The sequence below is a fragment of the Chelonia mydas genome, chromosome 2, assembly GCF_015237465.2.
Source record: "Chelonia mydas isolate rCheMyd1 chromosome 2, rCheMyd1.pri.v2, whole genome shotgun sequence".
In the NCBI taxonomy this organism is placed as follows: domain Eukaryota; kingdom Metazoa; phylum Chordata; order Testudines; family Cheloniidae; genus Chelonia; species Chelonia mydas.
Genome location: NC_057850.1, coordinates 102,317,831 through 102,330,075, shown reverse-complemented (window position 1 = coordinate 102,330,075; position 12,245 = coordinate 102,317,831). Strand labels below are relative to the sequence as shown.

Sequence of the window (12,245 nt, the reverse complement as noted above, 5' to 3'; positions counted from 1 at the left end):
TATACTTAATATACCACTAGACTTTGGCACAGTGGAAGTTATCCACCAATCCCACATGCCAGTTTGACATTCAAAGAATACCAGAAACTAGTACCAGAATAAGTTTTAGAAATTTGTGCTTAAGCCCATGGCATTAAATATTTACCTTATGAAAGAGCATATTAAAAGTTAAAAAAAAAAAAAAATAAAGAGAACTATTATTCACAGAATCATAGAATATCAGGGTTGGAAGGGACCTCAGGAGGTCATCTAATCCAACCCCCTGCTCAAAGCAGGACCAATCCCCAATTTTTGCCCCAGACCCCTAAATGGCCCCCTCAAGGATTGAACGCACAACCCTGGGTTTAGCAGGCCAATGCTCAAACCACTGAGCTATTATGCCTTTAAAAACAAAAAACAAACCCATGTTCTGCTTTGCAGAGCATCCACTTCAGACTAGTGTCTTCTGCTTTGACGTTCAATTAGACAGAAAGCCTATGGCCACAGAAATTTTTTTTGTGCATACTTCTCCCCTTCTGTAATGTCAAAAGAGCCCATCCCTAAATTTTTGGTCTGCCTTAATTTCAAGCAGCTGCTACTAAAGTGGTTCTTCTAGAGTAAAGAGTTTACAGCTGAAGCTTTCCAACATGGACAAAGACACAGAAAGATAAAAAGGGGGCTCAAGTGGCCTGTTTTGCAGGCCTCCAGCGGTCTGTTTTGCAGGCCTCCAGCTACCCCAATTGCCCTATAAGTTAAAGGAAGGCCAAAAGGCAGCTTTAGAATTATATCCTCAAACTCACACCAGTAAGAGTTTCTTGTGCAAAGATCTGTCTCATTAGCCAGGTCTCAAGAAGGAAAAACTAAAACAGAGCATCAAAATAAGAAATCCAGAAATAGTGAAAATAAATCACAAGAATTCAAAAAGAGCAATTCAAACCCAGAGATGTCTCCCACAACCTAGAAGAGACAAGCAAAGAATCCTCCCCCTCACTTGGGAAAGCTGCAAAATTTCTCCGAGCAATAAATGGAAAGATTCTAAAACAGCTCCTGCCCCTCCCCACCAATCCCTGTAGAAATTCTAAAGCTGATACTTAAACTTCGTCAACAGCTTCCCACCAAAGCCCACGATCCCTGCAGACAGCATCTTAAGATAAAAAAAACTTAGCATGAGAAATCCTATAGCCCCCAATTTTTTCTCCCAAAAGTTAAATGGATAAAAAAGTGGAAAAGCTTGTCAGACACATACTGACCTAACATTTTGCTAACTCAGCACTTGTATTTGTGGAATCTACATAGCCTGGTATAATCAGTTATAAAAGGATCCAAGGAATGTCAAGTTGTCCTTGAATTTGTGCAACTTTTTACAGTATTTACTTTCTACACTGATGTACCTCATGAATGAAAAACACTCCCTCACTTATACAAAGCAATTACCAGAAGGGACTTAGGCTCAAAAATCTTGAATGTTGACTTCTGCTTTAACTTTTAATACTTACTGCAGATCCTAACCTCTTGGAGAAGAGTTAGAATAAGTTGACAATACATCTAGACATCACACTATAGGTGCACTTAACGTAGTATTGTTCAGGGTAGACTGATTTAAATCAAAGTGATTAAAAGCAGGAAATGATTTAACTAATTGATTTTAATCTTATTTTGCACTGGTATTATTAAAGTTACTTTCCTAAAGCAAATCTGATTCTCATTGATTCAACTTACCATTTTAATGGTTACTAAACTAAATATAGCTATGATACCAAATTTGGTACTACTTCCTGCTAACCAGGAGGCTACAGTACATCTATATATACATTTATTTAAGCAATTATCTATCTTAACATTCATTTATTCAGATTTTCATATTAATTTATTATGTTAGAAAAATGGTGAATGATGCATTTCTCATTCACTAGATTTTTTTTTTTTTTTAAACTTATGATCTGTGGCAAGTTCTATTTGCGTGAAAAAAGTCTTTTTAAATGAATTCCAGTTAATTACATAAAACCACCTTTAGTATGGATACAGAAGGGGAAAAAATTATCAAAAACACGTTTTGCTCTTAGAACTAATCAATTTATTAAGTAAAGGAAGTATTATCTGTAGTTAGTAAACTGAACAGATTGTTTCTGGTCACTATGTCCTTCAAGATTTTAGAACTAGTAGATCTCATCCTCTCACATGTAGTTCCCCCCCAATAGATTTGAAGTAAGTCAGCTTCCCTGCTTTTTCTACTCCTAGTTGGTTCCTCAACTTTGGATGAACTAGCCATTGAAGTGAACAGCTGAATAACGTGAAAGGAAAAAAATATTCTCTGCACCCTACAGAAGAGGCTACTGCTGTCAAAAAGCCGGTTTAGCACTTCTATAAGCTCTGGTTCCATGTGCTTAGCCAGGGACTTCCCCCTGCTTAGTGGTTTCATTTCCTTTAAAAAACTTTGGAAGCAAATAGGTATTGTTTACTCTAATAAAATCATTTAAATTAAAAAGAATACATATTAAGTTTAGGTCTTAGCATATATTGTCATAATTTCATGGTGAATTTTAAGTAATCTTTTTTAAATCCACCCTGATACAGTTGTGCAGCAGATCCAACCATGAATCTGGGACAGAAGGCCCATGTCTTCCTCCCAAAGGAGAGAGAGAGTAAAAGCTGTTAGCCAACAAACAGGCCTTTTTGTTCTCCTGGTTACAAAGAGAGACCAACCTTCAGACGTACTTTGCCTCCAGAGACAAATGCTAATTATTATATCTTACTAGAAACTTCCTTTTTAGGAGACCTGTTTCATAGTTACCTCAGCAAAGTAGGTTAGTTCTATAACATTATCATGGTAATGATTATGGTTACTGGATTTTCCTTCCTCCCCAAGAGGAGTGGGTGTCCAAAATTTCATCTAGATATGGAGAAACTAAGCTACTTTTTACCTATTAAATATCAACACTGGTCAAAATGGTTTAGTGATTACTGAAAGTCACACTATGCTGCAATGGAAGAATACTGAACCCAAGAAGTCTAAAAACCATCATCGCAGTTGATGAAGTCCTCCCATACTCAACAGAAATAGTTGTAGCTTATCTAGAAAGCCAAACATCAGTAACTGAATTGACAAGGATTTTATATCCGATAACTCAATTTGCTGTGCCCTTTTTCTACTCACACTCACCATATCTTCCCGCCATGATTACCATGCTTGCCAAAACCCTTTTTATGCTTTGAAGAGGGTCTTAGTCATTAATCCTCTCTCAATTTATTCTATAGCGCAATCAAAAGTTGATTTTACAATAATTTCCATAGTAAGAAATTGATATCAAACCAAGATTTGGACTTCAAAGGATCTAGGTATAAGAATTTAGGAATGAGAAATATTCTGATTAAAATATAGTATTTTCAATCAGAATAGAGGGAATATGCAAAATACTGGACAAATACATAAGTGTTCTCTTTTGTCAAGTTTATTCAAATGCTAAAGTCCCTCAGACAAAGATTTAACTAGAATAACCAAATGTCAACACTGTTTCAGGATTAGCGATGCATGGTGATCCAAAGCACATTTATTTTGTGCGCAAGTCTTAAATGACCAATTTCAAATAGCAGTCACTGTAAAAACACAGCAAGATTTCCCACAAAATGATGCTTTAGTCCTTTATCCTATGAGCAGGTCACACCTACAGACGTAACGTTAAGTCCTCATCTGGTGACAAAGTCAAGTCAAATATACTGAAAAGGCAATGAAAGATCATTTTTAACAACTGGTCAAGTCAAGGCTACCGTTTAGTAGTTTATTTAGTTCTTGAAAAGCGATTGCATTTGCAGCTTTTTGATATTAAGTTCTCTAATCTGTTCGTGCAGATTCTCTTTGCTTGTTGCATTTAAGTATTCCTCAGAAAATGACAGTCTCTGCTCAACAAAACGATGTCACATTTGTTTTCATAGCCTCAGTGCACTTGATGATGGACTGCTTACATTTGTGGAGATGCAATACTGAATTGCCACACAGTTTGACTTTTTTCCCCCACGAAGTGATCTTGAGTCAAGTTTCTAAAACCTATAACAGATTACAGTCTCTCTTTGCTTGGTTTATAAACGTTGACAGTTTGTACATCCTTTAGAGATTTCTTCTTGATACGCCAAGGCACAGCAGTTAGTCCCTCTGAGTTTGCTCACGTCTTCATTTGTTCATGGTTTGTGGTTTGGTTGTTGGGTTTTTTGTTTTTGTTTTTAAATTAAGAGTCCAATACAGGAAAGCACTCATGTAGTAAACAAGCAACATTTCCTTAAGTAACAGTGCTTTCATTTGATGCAATACTACCAGTAAAGAGTATGCAGCACCCTGCATTTCATGCCTTTCTAAAAATCAAAATGTTTCAATAACTTATGTTGCAGGAAACTCCCAATTCCAGGCCTATAACAGATTGCGAGACTCAGGCAATCAATCATCCAAGTAAGGATGCAGTTCTTTCTTGACCCACCCACATTATAAATTTCTAAGACAGATGAATAGTATATATACACTAAACTGTGAAAGACTTTTCAAAAATTTAAAATTCAAGTTTCAGCAGTTTGTGTTACGTTACTTCAATTCTTTACCTGCAATAACTCCCTGCAGCTGTCAAGCCCAATATCCACAAGAATGCCCTTCACCTTTTTTCGAGACTTCCTGATATTATCAAGATTTTGAACAGGAATTTGAAACATTTTGCACTTTTCCTGAAAGAGAAAGACAAAAATAATGTGATGGAACATTTGTACATGCACACTTATGCTGTGTAGTGTTATAGCAATAATTTATATCATGGGGAATGCTTCCCTCAAAAAATCTACTTTCCAGCATGAAAAGCAAAAGGCTTTGAACAAGGAACTGTTCTCTATTAGTATATGATCTTATGAGATCACTTCCTTACTCTAAAACAAACATGCATGTTCTTATGTTACCCCAGGATTTCAAAATAATTCAAATTCCTCCCACCCTGACTGAAAAGTAGCCAAATTCTATTCTTCGTTCCTGTTTGGTAGCTATATTGTGAGCTTCAGCATGGAAGCCTGAATACCTGAATCATGCTAACTTCTGACTAGATTTAGAAAACCACCACTATTTCACCTAGTGGAGATATAACATGCAAATGAAAATGTGATGCTACTTCTGCCTCCAAGGAAACCGCAATCTGTGTGTGTGTGCGCGCGCAGTGGGGTACTTTTTGCCATGTATCTGCTCAGATATATTTTAAGTACAGTTGTTAATGAAATCAGGCTTTCCTGCAACTGCTACTACCAAAGACCACTTTGCTTAAGTGACATGGAACCAGACATTGCAATAGAAGACTAATGCAGTTTTCCAACCTGCGGAACTCCACCACTTCAAAACCATGGTGGACAGCTGAAGCCGCAAATGTAAGCTGAGTTTTAAAAACAGATTTGTAAATAACGGTATGGCTATAGCAGTACTTCTCAGCTGAGGTACATTCAGATTTCTTGCTTGGTAAAATCGGTGTGGATTTCTAACATTGTACAGATTTTTGGGATGACTATATCTCACTATCACCCAGTTACCCAAGCTAGGCAAACGTAAATCTACGGATGAGGAAAAGCTGGCTGAAGTTAAATCCCAGCAAAATAGAGGTCCTGCTGTAGGCAGAGGGAATTACTTCTTAGAGACCACCACCACAAGCCCCTCTGTTTGAAGAAATATGCCCACTGATCATCAAGACAAGTATGCACTTTAGGATTTCTTCTGTGCTTCCCATTAACGCTGGCCTCTTGTACAGCCGCATCCAGGAGAAACACTTTCTACCATCTCCAGCTGGCCAGAAGACCGCATCCCATCTTTGATGACCTAGCCTTGATAATACACACCTTCATCAACTCCTATTTGAATTCCAATGCAACTTATTTGGGCTTCAAAGCATCAGCCCTGAGAAACTGAAACTGGTGCACAATACAGCAGCATGCCTACCCAGTAACACATTACTGATAAAACAAAGAACTGGGTGATATGCTTACACACACAGCTCTGTGAGGATCCAGTGAAGGTCTAAGTCTTTATTTCCAAAACCTAAGTAGTCTGGGAGCAGATCACCCAAAAAAAACCTGCTTCACCTTTCAGAATCTCAAGTGCCCTCAACAGCTCCATTTCTCAAAACAAGAGAGCTGTCCCTTACCAGAATAAAGCTTACCTCTACAGAAGACAGGATTTTTCTCCCACAGAAACTATGAGCTACCACAAACCTAATCTAAATCCCAGTCCAGATGGAAAATACACTTCTTCAACCTTTAATTCCTTCCAAACAAATAAGCATCTTAACTTATGTACACAAAACCACCTGCTATTTTCCTCTCCTCTTCCCCCACAGAAAGGGAGCCCCATATGACAGATGCTAGTCTCCTTGGGTTTTTGTTGGTTTTTTTTTTTTTTTTTTTTTTTTTAAAAAAAACAAACTCTGGAAGGCATTCAGATACCATGCGAAAGAGATAAATCCTTATTCCAAATTAAGATCAAGTGGAAATTTGGACACTTTAAAGTTCTAGTTTACAACCAATGCAGCTATTGTATCAGGTTTTATGCACCAGACTCCACAGTCTACTGTACAAGAATGCAGTTGATAAAATGCTACTATGATCAATTCAGCCACAAGGAGATATGGGTTCCATATATATGTTAGTCCACTGGAAATATTTCTTCCACCATTTTTGGATGATCTTCCTTCTCATTCAGAAGCATCAACGTATCAATTAGATGAAGAGAGACTTTCCTCAAGAAGCAAGCTATCTACCAAGCTAGAACCTTCAGCTTACTAAGACAGCACTAATAACCCATGTCCATACTTTTCAGTCCTGTTTTAACAAATCAAATTTCTTCTAAAACTGAAGACCAGGATTATTAATCCAGATAAAACAATATTCTTGAATACAGCTGGCTTTATATATTCCAGTTTTCAAGATGCAGTTCTTCAATCCAAGAGACGTACATTCCACAAGTACTAAATATGCCACTGGTCTTAACACAATGCTTGGAAGCAAGAGTTCAAATTATAATTTACTACACTTCGATAATCCATTTAAAATATACAACACATTTTCTTCTATCATAAGTCAGGAATTCCAACTTTCTGAGCTTGTTTTTCCAAGTCCTCAGTTTCATTTTCTCAGTTCACAATATTCAGTATTTCACAGCTAGAATAGCATATTATCCATCCATTTTTATTTCCATGTCATTAGTTGTTTTGGTTTTTTAAGCCTTCAATCTTTAACCAAAACTTTCCGTTTGTTGCATCCTGAACTACCGCCAATCTTTTGCTAGCGACCACCAGTTTCTTGCCAACCAAAGCCAACACTGGGTCAACAAAGAAAATTCAGTAAGATACGTAATAATGGAATGCTTTTGGAAAATTAAGTGCAAAATCCAAACAAATCACTATCTTTATGGCTGATCCTGCAGTCCTGACACATGAATCGTCTTTAAATCATTCATATAGTCCTTAGTGGTATTTTGTCCATTAACCTTTTTCCTTTAAATATTGTCTGACTTGGGTAAAACTTCCATAACAGTATTGTATTGGACCAGAGTACAGCATGAGGTTTTCTCCACTATTTTAGAGCATATGAATAGTAACATTCTCCATATTAAATCATGCAAATGATCTGCTTTTCAACCAAGAGAAGACACCACCAAGACTGCAGATTCTTCCTACCAGTACAATGTTTACTATTGAAACACTGTTCCAAGCAACATTGATTCATAATATAATATTTGAACTGAGGAACATTTAACCAAAATTAGTGTGCTTGAAGACCATTTCTGTGCATCCAAAAAATTAGCAAAAAATTAACAATTTCACCCCTTGAAAGACACAGGTGACCTGAGAATGAAAAACTAATTGCACTTTTGATTTCTGATGTACAGAGAAAGGCTGAAATTTTTTCCCCCTGCTTGATATTTACATTGGAAATTCAGGTACTGACTAGCCTAGAAGGTATACACAGCTAAGCAACTGAGGAAGGAATTTTAGTCAGTTAAAGATGATGTGGGGTTTTTTGTTTGTTTTTTTGTTTGTTTGTTTTTTAAGAATTCCCCACCCATTTAAAATTTCCAACATACATATTGGAAAAGAAAGTCTTTTCCAACAATTCAACACCTCAACCTTTCAATTAATTTGCGAGATAACAATATTCATCTACAGACTCTCTACAAGTCCTCCACCAAAATCAGGACAGACCAGAGTGACATTCCTCTTATTTCTAAAGGTAAGAGGGAACAAGGGGAAAATAGCAACAGCAAAAAAGGGCATATGTACAACTGTATATAAAAAAAAGTCTTTTTGCAGGTCACCTTTAAAGTGTGCATGAACTGTTGGAGATATAGATATGGAAAGTTCCATTCCAGATTACATAGACTAATATACAGACTCTCAAATAAGATAGAGCACACCTATTGTACAGCTGACAATTGCAAAAGAAAATGATATTCTGTATAACCTTCACCCTTTTCCCCCTTCACATTTAAAGCAAAAAAGCAGATAATCAAAAACTATAACTGAAGTTTGCAAAGGCTGATTTCTTCAACGAACTATATTTTCTAAGAGTGACCTAGCAGACTTTTGGAAAAATAAAAAAATTTGGGGAGGGGGTGTCATTATTTATAGAACCTGAAAGAATATGTCAACTCTACAGAGTTTAACACACACTTGAATTCCAAAGCAAGATATCAGGGGAAGGACTCATTCTCTTTACATGTGAGGACTTCAGATCAAGATTTTGCATTTACCCTGAAACTGTTATCACAATGCCAAACATTCACATTTGTTGTACTCAATTGTCACAAGTAAAATGCAGAACTTTGCATTTTGATCCTGATCTGTAAATAAAGGAAAGATTTTTCTGATATCTTGCTTTAGAATGCAAGTGTACTTGTAATTTTCAGTTGATTTTATATATTTTCACTGTATTAAGAATTTTTTTAAAATTACACGAGATTCAGTTCACATTTTAGTTTCATTTCATCCAGCTGCATGTTTTTCAGCTGAAGAAAAAACAAATTAAGCATTAATTTAGTACTTAGGCAATACATAAAAATATTTAAAAAGAGCTAAAATAAGTTAACTTGTAATTTTACAAGCACACCCCTTAAGTGAGCAAAACAGTTTTCCTTAGCTAAGAAAGCAGCAAACAATTTCAATACTAACAGCTGTTTTATTGGAAACTAATCATAACTTAAGACAGTTTACACCATATTCTCAAACAGTAAGTGATGAACATTTTATTGGAATGCATATCAGCCTAAGAAATTGATTCATTGGAAACTGTTCCTTTAGTTCTGAAGCATGGAGAGGAAATCAAATTAAAAGTTTCCTGCAAAACATCTGCTATTTAAAATTATAGTTTTGTTATTCTGGAGCGTATATTCCCTTAGGGTTACTCTCTGTATGATAAACTAAAGAGAACAACACAAGTTTCATTACACTAACTTTGGTTTCCTGCCATATTCTAAACACGGAAGTCTCTCCCTAGCTCAAAATGCAGCTATCCAGCCAGATAAGAGAGGAGGAGGAGACTGTTTTTAAAACAAACTTTTAGGGCTTATCTACACAGGGAACTTGACCAGCATTGCTATAGTGGAATAACTATTCCATTAAAACTATTCCAGAATAACTTGCCATATCGACACTCCATGGGGAGTTATTCTAGAATATCTTTAGTGTGACAGTTATTCCACTATAGCAATGCTGGTCAAGTTCTCTGGGTAGAGAAGCCTCAAAGGTAGGCATATCTATAGTAAAATAAATATTCATTTATCAATTTCCCACCTAAATAGGTCCTAAGACAACCCTGATTTACTTAGACATTAGCTACCACTCATTTTCACATTACAAGACTGTATCATTAGAATGTATCTGAAACCATCAGGCTTACAGAAGGGCTCTGACTACTCACTTCCACTATTCTAGAGATGTCCCAAACAAAAGTACAGGTTAGGGTTGAGGAAGTACATCTGCATGGCCTAGACTCCCTCAGTATTCTGGTTAAAGAGGAGATTTGGTTTTGGAATGAGGATGGCATCCTTCCCATCTGTTACCTGAAGTCTGACGACCAAAGGACTTCACAGTCATTATGGAGTATGCACAAGAGGCAGTACACTCTGACCAAGGCAGCCACCTAACTCAATCCTTTCATCTTTCCTTTAACCTCTCTTCCTTCTCTGGATGATGTGGGTTTTAACTACTGAGAGTTTAAAACAAAAAACAAAACAGAACAAAAAAACAGATCAGGAGACAAGCGTACGTTGAGGCTCAACCCTGCCACTGCCTGCAGGAATGTTTTTCAGTACTGCACGCTCCATGCGTTTAGAAGTACTGTGTATCCTTTCTATTACCTTGTTAGAGTTACACACCCAAGGTACTTTTCTATACTATACCATGGCAGGAAAGTGGGGGAGGGTGACAGGCAGGAGAGAAGCAGGAAAAAGAGAGCACTGCCCTCTCTAACACTCTCACTCCATGCATGGTAGGGTACCTAGGAAGCACCCTCCACCTCACCTTCCAGAACTTTCTGCATATGCTCAGTACCAACATTCAAACATTCTGAAACACATCAATATTCCACACATGCTTGCTGTCCTTATTTGCCTCAGAATTACAGCCTCCTGACCTTTCTCTTACTTTGGTTATTAACCTCAGCTGACCTTTTCCCTACTTTTGTACTACACATGCTCAGAAATATCATGTGACCTGCAGCTTCCAATGATGATATGACTCTTGCTTATTCAAAATGGAAGTCAAGAATGCACAATGGAATCTACGGAATTTCTCTGGTATCTGCTCCCTGCAGGGTACCCAGGAAGCACCCTCTACCCGCCTCCCAGTGGGTACCAGATACCTAGCATGTGGAGGATGTATCCGACTCTGCAAGTCCCAAGGACCTTAAACCTTTTGTGCCCCCAGGCGAGCTGAGGCCATTGCAGACACACACCAACCCCTGGAAAGAAGGGGGGAGGGGGTTGTGCGGGGGGGGTTTCCTCCTCACTGCGTTAAGTATGGGGGGGAGGAGTGACGAATAAATGGAGCAGGTACAATGTACGCTGGGGCACGATGCTCTGGGCTGCAGCAGGAGGTGGGCGTGTATATCCATAAAGAAACGCAGGGCGCCCGAGGCTGCCTGGGCCGAGCCGCCTCCTGGGCACCTGCCGCTCCGAGCTGGGAGTGCCTGGCCAGCCCGTGCCCCGAGCGGAGCACGCTCAGCCCGCCCGGGGAAACTGTCGCTGCGCCGCACAGTCTGTCTCGGGCGCTTGGACCAGCGCTGCCGCGCTGGGGGCGGGCGCTCCCTGTACCTACCCGGCCAGGCTGTAGGGGGAGCTCGCTCGCTCCTCGCCGCCGCCTCCCCAGTGCGTGGGTCCGCGCGGCAGCCTCCGCCTCCCGCTCCTCACAAAGCCAGCCGCGCTGCGCCGCCTGCCCGCCTCGCCGGCGCCGGCTCCTCCTCCCGGCCCCGGGGCCACCCGCTGCGCCCAGCTCTCAGTCACAGAACAGCGGCAGCATCGTCAGCGCCCTGGCCCCCCTCAGGGCCCCGCTCCCATCCATCCGCCTCCGCTGGCCCCTGATCCAGCCCAAACCAGAAAGAGAAAATGGCGCTCGATTTATCCCAGGAAGTGACGTTCTACTCATTTGCATATCAGGCAGCAGACCAATAGGGAGAGGGTTTGGCCAAGGCTCCTATTGGCTCCCTCCATCAACTCCTTGGGGAGAGGCTAGGTACTCAAGGTGCAAGATGTTGGGAGGCTGAACCCCCCCATGGATCCCCCTGACTCACCTGTTACCTCCTTTACCTTCCCCTCCTGTTCTGGTCCTTCTGAGTGGGCACAAGGGGTGCCTATCACTAGGTTTTAAGATGACCATGTGACGTCATGCTGAAGAGGGAGGGGTCTGATTTCACTCCCATCAATAACACCACGTGGTCACCCAGCAGCCTTAACTTCATTTGCATGGGATGTTGGGTGAAGCTTCATTTGCATCTGCAGGATTATCAACTGCCCACTCACATCCAACAGCCAATAGGATTATGCCATGTCAAGTAACAGTGTTTCCCATTGGAAGAGAAAACTAGTGGTTCAAGCTCTTTAAGCAGAAACTGTTTCCACACATGGCTTACACTCTGCCTGAAAGAGTAACCAGAAACCCAAAAATATGGTTCCCCAGTACAACTGGTTGTGCAAATACTGTGGAACTAATACATAGTGTGAAATCTTCTCCCTCCCCAAAAAAGCATGGATAAAGTTGATTGGCTGA

At 39.5% G+C, this 12,245-nt stretch overlaps 1 protein-coding gene across 11 annotated transcripts in view; it reads right to left on the bottom strand.

Annotated features, from left to right (window-relative positions):
* Nucleotides 1-11,595, bottom strand: part of ADNP2 (ADNP homeobox 2) — a 31,451-nt gene extending 19,856 nt beyond the window's left edge. For 3 of the 11 annotated variants that reach the window (XM_037893011.2, XM_037893015.2, XM_037893014.2), the window contains exons 1-2: nt 11,298-11,593; nt 10,043-10,188 (exon numbers count right to left, since the gene is read on the bottom strand). Coding sequence is in view for 4 of the 11 variants with exons in the window: in XM_027822802.3 (XP_027678603.2) it covers nt 4,564-4,671 (108 nt within the window). In the remaining 7 variants the exon portion in view is untranslated. Of the gene's footprint in view, nt 1-4,563; nt 4,684-10,042; nt 10,189-11,297 lie in introns of those variants that run through there. The other 8 variants (XM_037893012.2, XM_043540026.1, XM_037893018.2 and 5 more) reach the window with 6 other exon arrangements.
* Between the last annotated feature and the right edge of the window lie 650 nt (nt 11,596-12,245).